A 17,801-nucleotide genomic window follows, 5' to 3' on the forward strand; every position below is an offset into this window, starting at 1 on the left:
TCAGTTAATTGGATTAACTGGATGTAGCTACATTAAGATTAACCCTCTGGAGTCTGAGGCTGATTTGGGGCCTGGAGAAGTTTTGACATGCCCTGACATTTGTGCTTTTTTCAGTTGTTCATAAACATATAAATGACAAAAGTGTCATTACACTGTATTCAGCACAAACTAGGCTACCATAATATGTGAGGAACATGTATGTACATGTTTGTATTTTTGAAGGAATAACGTTTGTGCGTGGTTATTGAAAAAACAAAAAACTTAAGTCACTGAAATAAGGCCAAAAAAAGTATATTAAATCTGTGTTCACAAGACTTCTGGGTATTGGAGGTTTTTGCTTCAGAATTATGTAAAAATAATCTGCCTACTCCTTCATATAAAACAATATATTGATTTAGTTTTTGTAAGACACTTTTTGTCAAGAAACACAGTATGCATGGAGGCGTGAATCATCATGAATAATGGGTGATTCTCACCTGAGAAGAATCGCATAATAATGACCTGAAATGACTTGCATATTAATGAGGCCTTTCAGTCAGGTAGGCTGAGAAAAAAACCCTCTGTAATCATGTCTCAGCTCATCATAAACAGCAATACTGTGTAAATATTATTACAATTTAAAATAATGTTTTTCTATTATATTCTTTGAAATATAATGTATTTCTGTGATGCAAAGTGTCTGAACAATTATGTTACCTCTATGGCATTTCATATAGGCTTTTAGCTTAAAAGCATGCACATTTGGAGAAATATTGATGGATTCTTATATGTTTATGTCAATTTTCTATACTGAAGAGTAATATTTATTCAATATTTATTGTCATCACTATGAGTGCTGGATACTTTGTTTTCAATTCATACTTGCAGCCGGAGGGCGCTCTGTACACCTTTAGGCCACAAATTAATATAAAGAAGAACAGGAACCAGGAACTAACGGCATGTCTTCTAGAGATCGCTAACCATGGCTTTAACATCCAGATAAACACTTTCAAGACAATAAATACACGATTGAGACAATGCATACAAGTATTGCCTCTGAATTTTCCTCTGAATAGCGCTGGCTATGTGGGTGTGGCCGCATTAGCGGATAATGATCTGAATCACGGACTTCTGACATGGCTCTCTTATCATACAGATTACATAAACACAGAATGTTTGTTTTCGATTTGACTTACATGATTTAAAACCTGACATTTCAACGTTTCTTTAGACATAAGTGTCATTTTTTTTGTCATTAGTATTCACTAAGTTACAGTTCATTTTCTGAGAACTATCAGATTGGACTTCATTCAGAGGGAGACGAGAGATCACGCATCATGTTAGTTTTCTTTATTTTACAAAAAGCACAACATTGTGTTTTTACTCTGAGTGTACACAAATAAAAGAAGACATTCTATAGTTTCAATTGATATATTACTTATGTCTCTATGACAAGAAATGACGGAGTATTTTAAGTCTGTTTTGCTGCAATGTGAAAAAAATCCTGCAAAACGCGCCGGCGCATTACCCGACTCCAGAGAGTTAATGTTACAATCAATTAACCTGTTCGTCCAGTGGACACTTAGTGTTGATTGTTTATTAATTCGAAGAAATGTTCATTTCCAGGTTATGGAAAAACATCGTTCTTATTGTACAGTACTACTCAGAGCATGTAGTCAGGATCTAAATCACTTAAGAGGCAGTTTATTAGCAGACGGAGTCAGAACCAAACATGTATTGTGCACAATTCTTTATTAACTAACTCACAAACACATAGCTAAACTAACGAACACATAACATACACAAAGGTCACACACATACTTAAGAATGAGCAATGATAGAGTTGAAACGGAAGGGGAACCGTTAATGGAGCTATTTGAAAAAGTCAATCTGGAAAAGAATCATCAGTTTCCTCAGTAATAAAACACCTTTGCTGACAAAGGTAAGTTTTACAAATCAATACTAAATCGCTGTTAATGTTCAAATGTACGATACTTGCAAGATGCCTTTAGGCTGAGGAGCATCGGATCTGCCATCTGAGGAGAAATCTTGAGGATTCAGTCCGAAGTTGTTGCCAGTATCTTCTGCGTTAGATGAAGTACTATGAAACAACTTATAGATGAGCACATGGCTGGGTTGTAAGCAGAAGCCTGCAGGCCTTGGCCTCGAGAGGCCTGCAGCAAGGAGGGGCCCGTTCAGTCGTCCAAGAAGCAAGGAAAAAAAAAGGGAGTGGCATTTTTCGCTGGCTTTTAACCTCTGGTCAAAGTCACACCTCTTAGTTGTTGACCGGACAAATGAAGATGTTGTATTTACGGGTGACAACACACCCCCTTATCGGGGCTTTTACGACCGAGCAATATTAACTGGCTGAGTTTTTGAAGAAGAACTATTAAAGATTCTTGTAATACTAATGTGTTGTACAGGTATGGACATACCGCATACACAAGCATTTAAATCTTCTCGATACGAACCCATGTAAATTTACATGTAACATGTAAATACAATGAGTTCAATACAACAACAGTAATAATGGATACTATTTTCTGGGAATATGCATGTTCATTTATAGAACAGTCTGTCTATAAATTAATGCAGGAACATCTGTGTTCTGTGTGGAAAATGCAGGTTTCCTTGTGTCTCTGCTTTTCCATGTGCAACACACACATTCTTCAGGGCAAGAAAACTAAGGCTGGTCTTCCCGGGGGGTGAGGACAGACCCCAGAGTGAGCTTTAAACAAGTATTGGTTAACTATAACAAATAATTGTGTCTGATTTGTCTCAGTCGTTACATGAGTGAGTGTGTGAGTGTCTTTTATCCTGGCGCTGATTGGCGTGATGATGATTATGTGGGATCCATGAGCGTCCCTCAATACCGTAACCTTCCCAGTCCACTAGATATTCGAGCTGACCACCACGGTGCCAGGAGTCCAAGATCTCTCGCACCTCGTATGCAGCTCCGTCGTCCAGTAGAAGTGGAAGGGGGGGGGGGGGGCCTTGGCTTCAGCCACACCAGGCTCTGTGGAGAGAAGAACAGAAGGGTGGTGTGGTTTTAGCAGTGACACATGGAATGTGGTGTGCATGCGATACTCTGGAGGTAGTTGGAGTTTGTAGGTGACCGGGTTGATCTGTTCCAGGATGGTGAATGGGCCAATGAACCTCAGACTCAGCTTACGGCATGGTAGGCGCAGTCGGATATCCCTGGTGGACAGCCAGACCTTCTGTCCCGGTTGGTAGGCAGGGGCTTCGGAGCGATGAAGGTCTGCTGCCATCCTGCGCCTACGAAGAGCTTGTTGGAGTTGGTGGTGTGCTGAGTCCCAGACCTCCTCGCTCTCTCGGAACCAGTAATCTACAGATGGTACGTCCGATGGTTCCCTGGTCCAGGGGAACAGTGGGGGTTGGTACCCGAGTATGCACTGGAATGGTGTAAGTCCGGTGGATGGTTGGTGTAGGGAGTTCTGTGCGTACTCGGCCCAACCCAGGTACTGGTTCCAAGAGTCCTGGTGGCCATGACAGAAGGTACGGAGGAAGCGGCCGATCTCTTGGATCTTCCGTTCCATCTGCCCGTTCGATTGAGTATGGTATCCCGACGAGAGGCTGACGGTCACACCTAGGAGCGAGAAGAATGCTCTCCACACCCGGGAGATGAACTGTGGTCCTCTATCCGACACAATGTCTTCAGGGATTCCGAAGTATCGGAATACGTGGTTGAACATGATCTCTGCTGTTTCCATGGCAGTAGGGAGTCCCTTCAGAGAAATAAGATGACAGGATTTAGAAAATCTGTCCACAACAACAAGTATACAGGTACATCCATTAGAGGCTGGGAGATCAGTGATGAAATCCACTCCTAGGTGTGACCAGGGTCGATTTGGAACAGGCAGAGGAAGGAGCTTGCCGGATGGTAGATGGCGCGGGCTCTTCGAGATGGCGCATTTCCTGCATCCCTGCACGTACCTTCTGACATCGGCAGCCATGTTGGGCCACCAGAAGAACTCTTTTAGCAGCGAGAGGGTTTCATTGACCCCCGGGTGGCCAGTGTCTCAGCAGACCAGGTGATGGGGCTGACCACGATCTGCTCTGGGAGAATGGGTTCAGGTTCCTCTGTGTTTTCTTCTGGAGCATGAAGTCTTGATAAGGCATCTGCCTTGATGTTTCTGGATCCAGGTCGATTAGAGATGGTGAAGTTAAAGCGTATGAAGAACAGCGCCCAATGGGCCTGTCTGGGGTTGAGTCTTTTAGCAGCTCGAAGATACTCTAGGTTTTTATGGTCGGTTAGAACCAGGAAGGGATGTCTGGCTCCCTCCAGCCAATGCCTCCACTCCTCGAGGGCCAACTTGACAGCAAGAAGTTCTCGGTCGCTGATGTCATAGTTAACCTCCGCCGGGTTGAGCTTGCGGGAGAAGAAGGCACATGGATGGAGGTGGCTTGGGTTCCCCTGCTGCTGCAAAAGGACCGCTCCTACTCCTGTGGTGGAGGCGTCCACCTCCACGATGAAGGGCTTGTCTGGGTCGGGATGGACCAGGAGAGGAGCGGTGGTGAAGGCCTTTTTGAGGATGTCGAATGCTACTGTGTCAGCTGGAGTCCAGGACAGAGACTTGGGCTTGTTCCGGAGGAGGCTTGTGAGTGGGCTGGTGATGGAGCTGTAGTTTTGGATGAACCGTCTGTAGAAGTTGGCGAAGCCGAGGAAACATTGGAGTTCCTTCACTGTAGTTTGTGTGGGCCAGTTCCTGATGGCTTTCACCTTCCCCTCGTCCATCCGGATGCCACTGTGGTCGATGTTATACCCAAGGAACTGCACGGAGGACTGATGGAAGGAGCATTTCTCGGCCTTGAGGAAGAGTTGGAATTCTCTCAGGTGTTTCAGGACCTCCGCAACATGGTGGCGATGTTCGGCCATGCTCCGGGAGTAGATCAGGATATTGTCGATGTAGACCAGAACGAGCTTGTGGAGAAACTCCCGGAGCACCTCATGGATGAAGTCCTGGAATACGGAGGGGGCGTTGACCAGGCCATACGGCATCACCAGGTATTCGTAGTGGCCAGTGGGCGTGACGAAGGCGGTCTTCCACTCGTCCCCCTCACGTATCCGGAAGAGGTTGTACGTGCTGCGGAGGTCCAACTTGGTGAACACAGTGGCACCATGGAGATGTTCCAGGGCCGCTGGGACGAGAGGAAGGGGGTACCTGAACTTGACGGTGATGGAGTTCAATGCCCAATAGTCAATACAAGGCCGCAAGCCTCCGTCCTTTTTCGCCATGAAGAAGAAGCTGGAAGCAGCAGGGGAAGTCGATAGATGGATGTAGCCTTGAGCCAGAGCCTCCTCTGGCCTTCTCCCGGGATGGATAGGGGATAGATCTTTCCCCTAGGCACTGACTCACCCAGAAGCAGGTCTATGGCACAGTCCCATAGCCGGTGTGGAGGCAGCTTGGAAGCTCTTTTTGAGCAAAAAACGTCACTGAAGGGGGCGTAACATGAGGGAATATCCACGGAACGTTTCTCAATGGGGCTTTCTATGGAAGTGGCGCAGACAGGGAGATGATTGGAACTAGGAGATTGTGGAACAGGCAGTGCAGAGAAATAGTTCGGAAAACAGGTGTCGCCCCACTTCAGGACTTCTCCAGTCTTCCAGGAGAGAATTGGGTTGTGCTGCTCCAACCACGGACACCCTAGAATCACGTCAGCGGTGGATCCCTCCAGAACCAGCAGATGGATGTTCTCCACATGAAGTATCCCAACTTGGAGTTGTAATGGTCCAACACTCTGACTCACATGTCTTCTGCTCACAGGTTTACCGGTTATTGAGTGGATCTGGTAGGTTGACGGCATAGTCTTGGTCTTGAGGCCAAACTGACAGCAGAGGGCGCCAGAGATGAAGTTTCCTGCTGACCCAGAATCGAGGAGTGCAGATACTGGAATGGAGATATCAGCAGCAGTAAGTCTTACAATAGTGGTGAGTGGTTTCATTGTATTGAGAGTGGAGATGATGGCAATTACCATGGAACAAGGTGGGCGTGTTGGGCATGCAGAGATTACATGCCCACGAGAGCCACAATATAAACATAAGTTCTGGGTCAGCCTTCTCTGCCATTCAGCGGGACTCAGACGAGTGGATTCCACTTGCATGGGTTCATAGGGTGGTTGTGGAGGGCTGACGGAATCTGGCCGGCAGAGGAAGGTGTTGTGCTGTGACTGACCCTGGTGCTCTTTGAGACTCGACTGCATACGAGTGGCGAAGCGGATGGATAGCTGGATGAAGCATTCAAGGCCAATGGTATCCTCGTATGCAGCGAGATGCAACTACACTCGAGGATCCAATCCTTGGCGATATGTTGTTAGTAGCACTTGTTCATTCCATCCACTTCTTGCAGCGAGAGTTCTGAATTGAAGAGCATACTCGTTAACTGACATATTTCCTTGCTTCAAATTGTAAAGTTTCTCACCAATGGATGAGTCCCAAGAAGGCTTTCCAAAAACTTCTTTGAAGTGGTCGACGAAGCTGGAATATGACTGGATCACTGGATCACATATGACTGATATGGAATCGACCCATTGAAGAGCTTTGCCAGATAATTGTGAGATTAAAAACGCTTTTTTTGTTTCTTTTTCTAAAATGAGATTAAAAACGCTACCTTGGAGTACTTGGTGTGGAATAAGTGCGGTTGCATCTCCAGGGTCAGGGAGCATTGCAGGAGGAATCCGTTGCAATCCTCCGCCGAACCAGAATAGGGCGCCGGTTTGGCCATGGGACTGGCGTAAACAGGTGGTGAGGAAGAAGTGACGATGTTTGCGGAAGTGATGGCTGGAGCTGATGGCGGAGGGTGAATGGTGAATGTGCGATGCAAAGCATCAACCAAATCCTGGAACGGATCGGGGTGGCTCATGCTTGTGTTCCGCTGTTTCGGGCCGGTCTTCTGTTACAGTATAGACAGGTCGGAGACAGGAGATAACAATTCAGGTAGTTTATTGAACACAAGCAGAGAAGATGGTGACAACAGGGGAGTAGTAGATGCAATGGCAGTGAATGATGAATGATAGATAAGTGATACTGTCCTTTGTGGTTACAGGGTGACGTTGGAGAAATGGCGGTAGCAAACTGGAGACGAGGAAGGCAGATGACACTCACACACGGACTGGAAAACACTGGAGGTAACTTGGAGACACAGGATACAGGTAAGTAACGACAGGAGTCACTGAATTAAGCATTGAGGTAAGTTCCTTGATGCGAACGAGACCGGACAATGTGAGTGAGTGTGTGAGTGTCTTTTATCCTGGTGCTGATTGGCGTAATGATGAGGTGCAGGTGTGTGTGATCAGTACTCAGGGGAAGGTGTGCGCTGTGATTGGTGGGTGTTGGAGCCTGGTGTGTCTGTGACAGCAACTAGCACAGTCTTCAAAACATTTTCTCTTTTAAGTTACTCAAGAGAAGAAGAAAGTAAGCCAAAGTGGTTTGGAATGACATGAAGGTGAGTATATGACAGAATTTCCTTTCTAGAAATATTCCTTTAAGCTTCTCGAAAGACATGGACTTTCTACCATTATATTTTCTATGTAAGAGATCTGATTAATTTTAAAACATTAGTTTTTCATTCAGGATCTCAATTTTCTGTTCCAAGTCTTCTATGAGTCAGTGTTCAATACACTGAGCATGTTCAGTGGGGTCTGTGATGCTGTTGCTATAGGACTGTGGGGCTCAGAACCACTGTACAGGGGGAGGAGGGAAGGTATGAGGAACAGATGAGCTGTGAGAAGTGCAGAGCAGAAAGAAGTGTGTCTAAAGTGGAACTGCAAGAGGGACGTTACCCATTTCCTATCTTTTCATGTTTTTATTTTTCTTTCCTTAATCTCTGCTGAGTGGATGTAGAGCATTAGGTTGTGATCATGCGGTGTGTTTGCTCCAGTTACTGTACAGACAAAATAAGAGTGACTATGTGCTGGCTCTCGGATTGATGGAGCTTTACGGCTGGGTGAGTTGATGCAGTTGCCAGTGCTAACAGCCCGACCACAAGGTCTTAATTTACTGTTAACGACACAGAATTTTAGGGCTGGAATTTGAAGAAAGAGGTAAAATAATTTAACTTAACTAATATACTAAAATGACAAATAAATTGTTCAGTATCTTTTAAATAACAGTGTTTGTTTTACTAAGCTATAGTTTGTGGACAAAATTATCACCAGAAGTTAGCAAAATATGACATTTTTCTTTTTTAAACATTCTGACATCCTCATTTAAAAAATATATTCATGAATAAAGTTAAATAATGCTGTTTTTTAAAATCTCAATAGGTTTTTTTTAAGGGTTAGTCAGTATGATTCATAATGAGAAATGTATATTCTATGTCTTCATTTAGATAGTTTTAAGTAAATGTGTGTATGTGTTCAGATTTAACATAATTGTGGGGTCTAGCCAATGTTCCCGTGAGGAAACCAGATAAACATAATAAATAATGCTTTAATTACATCTCAAAATTTCTGTGATCATAAGATTTGGAGTTAGGGGATAGAAAATAAAATGAGCATAAAAACAACTGAACTCAATAGATTGTCCTTACAAAGACACAAAAAACAAACATGCTTGTGTTTTTGCATTTGTGTTTCTGACTGCTCTGGGATATTTTATAATAATGAAGTTACCATAATTACAAGTAGTCTCATTTCAATACTTCTATGGTTAATGGGAAGCACCCATCAAATGTGTGTGATTTATTGGTTTATGCTGAAAAGTGGATTTAAGCTTGGTAAAGCTAATCCACTGAATGCTTATTTTATCATTTAGATTTTTGCTTGAAAGCACTGAAAATGCAGACATCTGAGGTTACAAGAGATTCCTCTGAGCTTTGCATTCACTCTGTTTGTCACTTAACCAGCCTGGGATGCAAAGACTGATGCTTTAAAGTGCTGGTGCTTAGAAAATGGATGTCTCCCCAAAGTCAGGAGAAACTCTGATTGTGTGCCACATCCATGGCCACTCTGTTGGGTGGCACCTATGTAACCCATTACAGACATCTAGGCAGCCACACTCTCAGAATTTAACCCACAGTATATCCCTACCTGAGAGAGGAGATCTGCCGAGGGAAGCACTTGACTATGGCAGTCTAAGCCACACAAGGAAGTCAAGTTCAACAGAAACAGCAGAAATTAATCATTCCCAGTACTTTGTGTTTTGTCAGAGAACTCTCCGTCGTCCAGTCCTCAACTAAATAAAGACCCATCCCATTGCAGAGGTAATCCCAGATGGCAAAACCTTTTCATCCCTGAATCAGAAGTGAATGAGGATGAAGAGGATGAGGACTCGGATGGAGACAACTTGCATAAGTAATCCCATTCAGTGGGAGATGAAAGGAGGAAGCCAAAGGTTGACCAAAGTGAACACCAGATATTTAAGCCATTATTGTACCATACCTATGGTAATTCATAGATTCAGGGTTTTGATTAAGGGATTAATGTGTAACATATATACTGTCCTTGAATAGCCAAATGATTTGATCTTTATGTATAATAAATCTACTGAGCAATATCCACAATAGTGAAACCACATATTTTCCAACTTTTTCAGGGTGATGAAGGGAAGAATAATAGACAAGCCGCTAAGGACCAATCTAAGGAAACAAAAGAGACAATGGCACACATAAAAACTTGTCAATCTGCTTTAAGAGAACATGGTAGTTGTAATTATACCAAGACTACTCAGTCTCAAAGCTGGACTGGCAGCCAGACATGTTCTACCTTATTGAAGCTGGGAGCCCTACAAAACAGCTGTCCCAGCAATTTAGACACAAACTTATTTTCACCTCTATATAGGCAACATGCCACCTCTTTTGTAGAAATTGTCCGAAGTAAGAAGGGAAATGGAAAATCATCTAAGAGCATAGAGGATCCATCAGGCTCACACTTCATCCATAATCTCGCCTCCATCCAGAAACAGGATGATTCAGAGATGGCAGCAGTCTCACTGAGTATTGACAGTAGTCAGTACAATCCAGAAGGTAAGAAACCTAGAAAACTCTTAATATTTTGAATTCAGTTCTTTGTTGTAATAACCACAATGGTTTTCCACAACTTTTTCTTGTGTTTACAGGTGCATGTGCTTCATCCCCAGAAGTTGTGCGAAACACAAAAGCACAAAGGCCCACCTTTCTCCCCATCCAGCTCTTTGTGCATCAGGCACCCTCAGGAAAACAGAGCAAGACTCTTGGTACTCTTCTCAATCAGTACATAAGCCACAAGTACAGCAAGCCTGGTCCATCCAAAGCTACTTGCAAAAGCAAGGTACATCCACTCCATATACAACCCTCACCTCTTGGGAGTTCCTCTAACATTCACCTGGAGGCAGCAACCAGTTCAGACAGTTGTTCCACCTGCACATCAAGTCCTATTTTGCCCCATAACCACCCCCTTTTGTACGCAGCCCAGCACAATGTTAGGACTCATTCACCAGGACTTGATGAACAGAAATCCACATATCCAAATATGAGATCAAGAAACCCTCAAAGCCCAGAGCAAACAGACGGTAGTCCAAAGGCCTGCCCAAGTCAAAAACAATCTTGGTCTGGAAAACAAGCTTCTCAGATTTGTCTTCCTGAGCAGGTTCCCCTTGTTCAGGAGACCACAGGTCCTCTGGATGCATCCCCTTTACATCAAAGCTCCTCCCCTGCCATTACCTCAGTCACCTCCTTGACTTCTATCTCCTCCCTCATCTCTCTACCCGGCACTGGACAGAAATCCGTCTGGCCTTTTTAAACAGCATCACAGGTCTGCACGAATGAAGAACCCAAGACCAACGCTCACTCCATCTTTGGGCCAAGGAGATCACCTTGTAAGTGTCACTGATCATGTTTTTGTTTCAATTTATTGTACTTACTGTACTGATGTGGATGTTTGTGTGTTGAACGTGCAACTTCGCACTTATACTAAATATTTTATTTTCTGATATGATGTATATATACACCTCTATCTGGGTGCACTGCAAGCACATGCTCCCTCTTTTAGAGTACAGTGTAACTGTAAGACAAATTGTGTATGTTTTGTGAATCTGGTAGAAGTTATGTATTTAGGTCAAATTTTATGTATGCTTCCTCAACTCTGCAGGTGTTATGAGGGAACGTCAACACAGTGACTCATTCTCCATGACTGACAGACCCCCTGAGGAGTTCTGCCTTTCCCCAGAAGCCCCTTCAGATATTCTTTCAATTGATCTTCTGCACAAGAGAAGTGAGATGCTAAATAATCCTATTCTGCATATATTTTTTCATTACTAAAAACTCACATATTTCCGTACATTTTTACATGATTATTATTATCAATTGACAATATATGATGTTGTTTTTGTGATTCAGTATAGCAATGTGCCCATGATATGTATGGAGACCTGTGTTAATATGAACATTTCTACAATAGCATTTATCACATAGAATTACAAATGTAGAACACACTTCAATAAATCAGAGTACAATTCTGTCTCAGACTGCCATTGAAGGTAAAAATCCCTTCTGCAACAGAAAGATACAGAGTGGATCTCTGCAGCATTGCCTTCGTTTCCCTGAAGCGGAAAATTTGACCTAATTTTAAGTCACTACATTGGATTGACTAACACACTCGGCATGTTTATATGTGTGTTTCTATGTAAGCACAAATGTGTGTACTACTGTATGTTCTTTTTTTTGTAGGTTTCATGTATCTTCTTTTACAATTGTTCATGTACTTTAGAGGAATTGATAGAAATTACCTAAAAGTACAGCATTTTAAATTTGCTTCATGTAAATATTTATTGTGTCTTACATTCCTTTACAAAGTGTCAGGTCAAATGTTGAGGGATCAGAAACACTGTTGATAAGCAGAATGTTTTTTTGTTTTGTTTTTTTACAGAATTAATTTAAATCTCTAACTCACTCCCATCCCTACCATTTTTTTTTCTGCAGGTATGTTGAAAGCTGTGAGTTTAGCAGTGGATATAATAACAGCTCATTTCAACTCAAGACAAGACCCAGGGGAAAAGGTAGTATCAGGAGTCAAAGAAATAAAAAATAAAAAATAAAAAATATGGAAAGTGGGGCAAAATATCTTGGATACTTGAATACAACAGAAATGTCAAACATTACCCATGGGTTCTAATTATACTGCCAGGCAAAACTGTTTTGTATATAGTTTCATGTACAGACAGAGAGTCCTTTACTTGTAGCAGACTGAGAGGTCTCAATCTGATCTCTTAAAATGTTTTATTTTGTTTTCAGATCAGACTGGGAAACAGTTCACTGTGCACCACAATCAGCCACCTTGTCCTTAAACAGCTCTACCCCACAATCCAGAACATTCTTCAAGATGGTTTGAAAGCATATAAATTTAAATTATAAATTGGATTTATTATTGAAAAGCGACGCAACAAACTATGGAACATCGTAGAGGCCACGGAACAACCAGGTCTGTGGGAGCCAGTCAGATGAAAATCAAATGAAACACTTTCATTCTCAAGTGCCCTCAAAATCTGATTGGACACTGTCTTTTTTATGATTGCCAATGTTTCTTTCTTCATAGGCTCATCTACCCAACTGCCTGACAGCTTGGTATCTGTGGTAAAAAAAAAAAATCCCAGTTACCAAGTCACATGCGGCTCAGTGCCTTCATCATAGATCTGCTAAAGTAGGTCAAATGCTGAATACATCTGTTAAAAAGTTATGACACAGTACAGTTAGCTAATGAACATATTGCTCTTTAGCTTGTGTGCTTTGGAATTCTGGATCCATCATTTATACACTTGTGTAGGTGAGTATGATGTTTACTGACAACTGTAAAGGAATGTACTGCTGGTTTTATTGCATTTTTGTGCACGATGAAATCTATTTAATATAGCTATTTTCTTTGATAAATATGCATGCTGAGTAGCTTTATATTTCTTATGTACTACTTAACAGCAGGACTAATTAAGTAGCGATATTTATTTATGACCACATTTGCCCAAACGTGACCCCTGATGTTAGTGATGCAAAGATGGACAAGAGCTCATTAAGAGGACGGTATGATTATGAGTGAGTTTTAAAAGCAGTGTTTTCTCTGTTTCCTGATATTAAAATAGTGCCTGATTGGACCTTTGTGATAATAAAGATTTGTTGCGTCATTAATGTTTGTATTGTGTGCTTTTTTTGTATGTGTGTGCCAGAAGAAGGTAGGAAGGAAGTATTTGTAAAATGCATCACATGATTTTGTATACTAATACTAAACCATACCAATTCCACCACTTTTAAAGTTATTATGGTGAATCTCATTAAATATGACAACATTAAATCCACAGCTACATGTTGTTTGTTAGATGGCCCACATGACTTTAATTGTCCTTGGATGAGTTGTGGTGATCACTGATTTCAGCTGCATGGTTGGGTCTTCAGCTCAGTCTGTTTCCCCCTGTGTTCTTCCTCTGTGTACCAGTGTGACTCAGAGCATTATGGGTGAGCTGCCCAAATGTATGGCCATATTGAAATCTGTACCCTGTTGACAAATTGACAACTTTCCATTGCTCTTCTACTGGAAAAGAAAGCATCATTTCTGGAAATACATGCAGTACAGTAATAACTATCTTCACATACCTGGTATGTGGCCCGTGTAGGAGGGCAGGAGACCTGTTTTAGAGGGGTAGATTGTGGGTATCAGCGGCAAGCTGGTGGACAATTCCTCTTGCAGGTTGAGGGAGGTCTGACCTGCCTTCATTTCCTTGCCAAACTGGATCAGTGCCTTGTGGGTGATGATGGGATATCCAGTACCAAAGAGGAACCGGGCTTTGGGGACATAGCCAGTAAAACCTGTCAAAATGACAGACCAATGTTACACATTGGTGCAAAATTCATTAAAACACTGTAAATTGCTTCTTGGTAAGCCCATTTCTGGCTAACCTGAGATGAAATACTTATGTGGGCTGCTATCCTCTATGAGGTACGGGGAGACTTGTGGCTTCCAGGGGTCTGGGGCCTTGTAGGGGGCAGGATCTTTAGATATTGCAATCAGAGGGCTGTTCGGTCTTCTGGGCTACAACAGAGGACAACCATTAGATTCAGCTTTGATTTTAAAATTAGATAATGCAAGCTGGAAAGGGTAGCAAACCGATTGTGACAGCTTACTTTGAAATCTGGAAAGCTGTTGCTGACAGCAAAAGACAGGTCAGCAGAAGCTATACGAAGTCTCTTCTTTTGTTCCTGTTTGAACTCCGATAGTGCATCTCGACAGGTTTCTGCATATGTTTTGCAGAAGTAATTTTGGCGCAATGGAACAAAACCTTGGAGCAGAGACAAATATGGTGCATGTTAACAGATCTGCAAATTAGACACCAAGTATTGCGAACCCCCCAGCTGCTCATAACCTGTGTATCCCGGTATCATTGTCTCCAGGTTGCTGCTGCTTCCATTCCAGCTCCTCCAGATCTCATCATGGGTCTCTGTGTCCTTCTCTATGGATGGGAGGCATCCAGTATGGAGCACAAGTCTCTGTGAGTGAGATACCTCCGGGGAAGACAGGAGCTTTGCTGTTAACTGACCATAAGTCTGGCCCACATGATACTTCAGCTGAGGACAGTAGCCTGCATACCTACACACAACCATCAGCAGATGTTGGGAATAATACATGTAATGGATATATAATGATTTGTCAACCATTTTATTTTAGAAATTCAAATTCAAGTAGACATACATAGTGGACATACATGCATACAGTCAAACATATTTCCATCACAATGTCATTTCCATAACGTCTCAAATAATGTATTGTTTACATCTAAAGAATCTAAAGAAAGAAAGGAACTCAAATACATCTAGGATGGCATTTTTATGGTGAATTTTAATGGTTTGAGATTGAAAACCTGAGTCAAGAGTAAATTAAGGTCCCGTTTTTCGTGGTTTTTTGAAGCTTTGATTGTGTTTATAGTGTGCAATACAACATGTGTTCATGTTTCGCATGTAAAAAAACACAGTATTTTTCACATAATTTACTTATCTGTATACCGCTGTTTCCATTGTCATAAAAACGGGCTGATGACTTCCTTGTTCTATGAAGTCCCTCCTTCAGAAATACGTAACGAGTTCTGATTGTGCCAGCGGTTCCTGTGTTGTGATTCGACAGCAGCTTAGCGCACCTTGCCCGGAAAGGTCACGCCTCTTACCATAACGTGGAGATGCATGCGCTCAGTGTTATTGTAAACATGTCTTTAATTTTACCCTATCAATTTGAGCCGGAATCAGACCCGGTGATTGGACTGCGGGATGAAAATAACAGCGTTTCGACGACATGGCGACAAACACACTCTACAAACGCAACTCTTGTGTATTCCTGTGGGCGGAGGTTAGTCAAAAAACTGTTTTAGTGACGTCATTAAAGAAGGAAGTAGAGGGATGTAGTCCAAACTGGCCGTTCGATGTAGGCGACTTCTGTTAAATAAAATATCTCGCTTGGCATTGAACTTTGAGCTTTAAAATTTTACAGATTTTATTTATACTCTAACAACAACATTACACACTAACTAAAGTTTGAAACATGGGATCACGAAGAACGGGACCTTCAATAAAACACAAACAATACATTAAAAATGCATTTGGGAAAAAAGCTATATGAATGATGGAGATTGAAATCCCCTGAGGGATTTAAGATGGGACAAAAAAAAGTTAGTGAAGTTGGAGAAAAACCCATTGATGCAATATTGTCATTTCCAGTGATATTGAATAATTGATCGATCGATTCATTTAGACAGGCAGACAGACAGAGGTTCTTCAGTGTAACAGTAAGAAATGCTGGCAGTAGACATGCTTCAGTTACTGCGCCTCGTTTGAAGGTACATTTAGAAAGGTTTGTAGGTTATATTTCAACATGAACCCATACATTAACTATCGTTGAAAATAAAGAAAGTACACGTTTTCAAACTCATAAAAAAACAACCGCTGCTAACTTTTGGAACAAAATAAGAAACAAATAATTTAAAAACAATTCAGAGAAATAACTGAGAACTCACCCTGGGATGTATTGCGGGTCAGGTGTCACCAGCACTTTACTAAATTTTGGAGGAAACTGCTCCATATTTTTAAACCCGCAGCAGTTGTGAATGTTATTGTGTACGGTTGCTAGTGAGGGAGTCAAGGTGAGCGTCCACGTGCCATTATTATGTCAGAGACCGCGTAATTACCAGGTAATTACGTGTCCTGTAATTACGTGTCCTTTAAAGTCATCGTGAAGAATGAAAGGACTCGATAAAGTGTGCAGCCACCTAAATTAAATAAAATAGTTATTTAATAAACGAACCGAAAAAAAGTTTCTTATACCTAAGTCCAATTAAATTGTTTGAAAATAAACTCTGTTTAGAAACGCTTTTCTAAACGTCGATACTGAACATTGACATGTACCCTATCAAATCGCATGCTGAATGTTGATCTGGTAAAGATAACGTTACATGACCAGTCAGTTAGTTGTGATGCCTTTTGTGGGTAGAAGGAGAAATGCACCCAGATATTCAGCCACAAAAAGGAATAGGCCTATGGCTCTAATGAAAATGTTAATAGTTATCCATACATAAAATGAATAGACCCAAGAGGACAAAACCTAACCTATTTACTGATATGTTTTAGACATGATATTGAAGGGTAGTTCTCCCAAAAAGAAACTAATGTCATTATTCCAGTCCCACGTGCTGTTAGTTCTGTCAAAACACAGAAGGAGATTTCTTAACGCTGTCCTTTTCAAAAGTGACAAAACGCATTCAAATATTAGTTCACGTTAGTCCGGGAAAAAATCTGGGCATGCACACATCATGCACAGAGCATGTCGTCGCGTTCATGAGCGGATATAAGTATAATCGCAATAAATAGCTTATACTTAAAGTATATGCTGTTCCCAAATTCGGAAGTTCAGAGTTCAACTTATTGATTCAATAATTCAGTCACGGCAGTTCTCAAACAAACGTATAGCCTATCACTGCAATTAAAAAACAATCAGTACCCTAAATAACGACTTAAATGAGCTATGGTTGCCAGTTTCCAGAAGCTTGAAATATAGTGCACACCTACTTCTTTCTTTCTTTCTTTCTTTCTTTCTTTCTTTCTTTCCTTCTTTCTTTCTTTCTTTCTTTCTTTCTTTCTTTCTTTCTTTCTTTCAGCTTTACAGGTTGATCCAAACGTTCTATCAGATCCCAAATGCAAAATAAATGCTGAAAATTCAGCTTTGACATCATAGAAATAAATTACATGTTACAATAAATTAAAATAGAAAACATTTATTTTAAACCATTTCACAATATTTTTTACTGTATTTTGATCAAGTAAATGCATCCTTGCATAAGAGACTTCTTTCAAAAACATTTTATTAAGTCTTTTGAACAGTAGTTTATAATTGCAATATATGTTATGTAATACACAGTATAGTCACAATAAATAAATGGTTCTTTTTTAGTAAAGTTTATGTATTTAATGTTTAAATTTGTATTAATTTCCTAAATGTTCCAAAACTGTACACATCATATGAAAAATATAAAATAAACCAATATTATATTTAGTTGAAAAAGTATGACATTATATTTGTATTATATTTGTTGAAAAATAAAAAATAAAATGACTCTTTTATGAGTAACTAATATTCTGTTTTCCTATTGAGCCTAATGGAATTTTAATTTTGATATTCACTCTTTTAATTTAACCATCACCCTAGTGTTGCTCCCTAAACAGCACAGTCATTGTTTAATTGTAGCCCTGTATGAGAGGTGGACAATTAAAGACCGGTTTTGTTTTTTATTTTTTTCTTAACCCTGCCCATAGATGGAGATCTCTGAGGAAAAGGTGTGTATTGAGTCCCTAGTCACTTCTTAG

At 41.2% G+C, this 17,801-nt stretch overlaps 2 protein-coding genes across 4 annotated transcripts; one reads left to right on the top strand and one right to left on the bottom strand.

The window, feature by feature from the left end:
• Positions 1-6,660: 6,660 nt before the first annotated feature.
• On the top strand, positions 6,661-13,113 carry LOC125256635 (AP-4 complex accessory subunit RUSC2-like). Of its 2 annotated transcripts, none has more exons than XR_007182154.1 (3): positions 6,661-10,792; positions 11,065-11,187; positions 11,895-13,113. XR_007182154.1 is itself a non-coding variant. In XM_048172796.1 (3 exons), exons 1-3 carry the CDS (start codon positions 11,070-11,072, stop codon positions 12,324-12,326), a joined length of 315 nt encoding a protein of 104 aa, XP_048028753.1. In that variant the 5' UTR covers positions 10,805-11,069; the 3' UTR covers positions 12,327-13,113. The 2 variants fall into 2 exon arrangements, 1 of the variants encoding a protein (XP_048028753.1); XM_048172796.1 differs by lacking the exon at positions 6,661-10,792 and having other exon boundaries at positions 10,805-11,187; positions 11,895-11,971; positions 12,207-13,113.
• A 158-nt stretch (positions 13,114-13,271) lies between these two features.
• Positions 13,272-16,115, bottom strand: LOC125256623 (protein FAM166B-like). Of its 2 annotated transcripts, none has more exons than XM_048172785.1 (6): positions 15,959-16,115; positions 14,321-14,544; positions 14,082-14,236; positions 13,871-13,989; positions 13,554-13,766; positions 13,272-13,455 (listed from the first exon to the last, which is right to left on the bottom strand). In XM_048172785.1, the coding sequence occupies exons 1-5, from the start codon at positions 16,021-16,023 to the stop codon at positions 13,592-13,594; spliced, it is 738 nt and encodes a 245-aa protein (XP_048028742.1). In that variant the 5' UTR covers positions 16,024-16,115; the 3' UTR covers positions 13,272-13,455; positions 13,554-13,591. The 2 variants fall into 2 exon arrangements, with proteins under 2 accessions (XP_048028742.1, XP_048028733.1); XM_048172776.1 differs by having other exon boundaries at positions 13,857-13,989.
• Between the last annotated feature and the right edge of the window lie 1,686 nt (positions 16,116-17,801).

This window comes from Megalobrama amblycephala, linkage group LG2 (genome assembly GCF_018812025.1).
Source record: "Megalobrama amblycephala isolate DHTTF-2021 linkage group LG2, ASM1881202v1, whole genome shotgun sequence".
In the NCBI taxonomy this organism is placed as follows: domain Eukaryota; kingdom Metazoa; phylum Chordata; class Actinopteri; order Cypriniformes; family Xenocyprididae; genus Megalobrama; species Megalobrama amblycephala.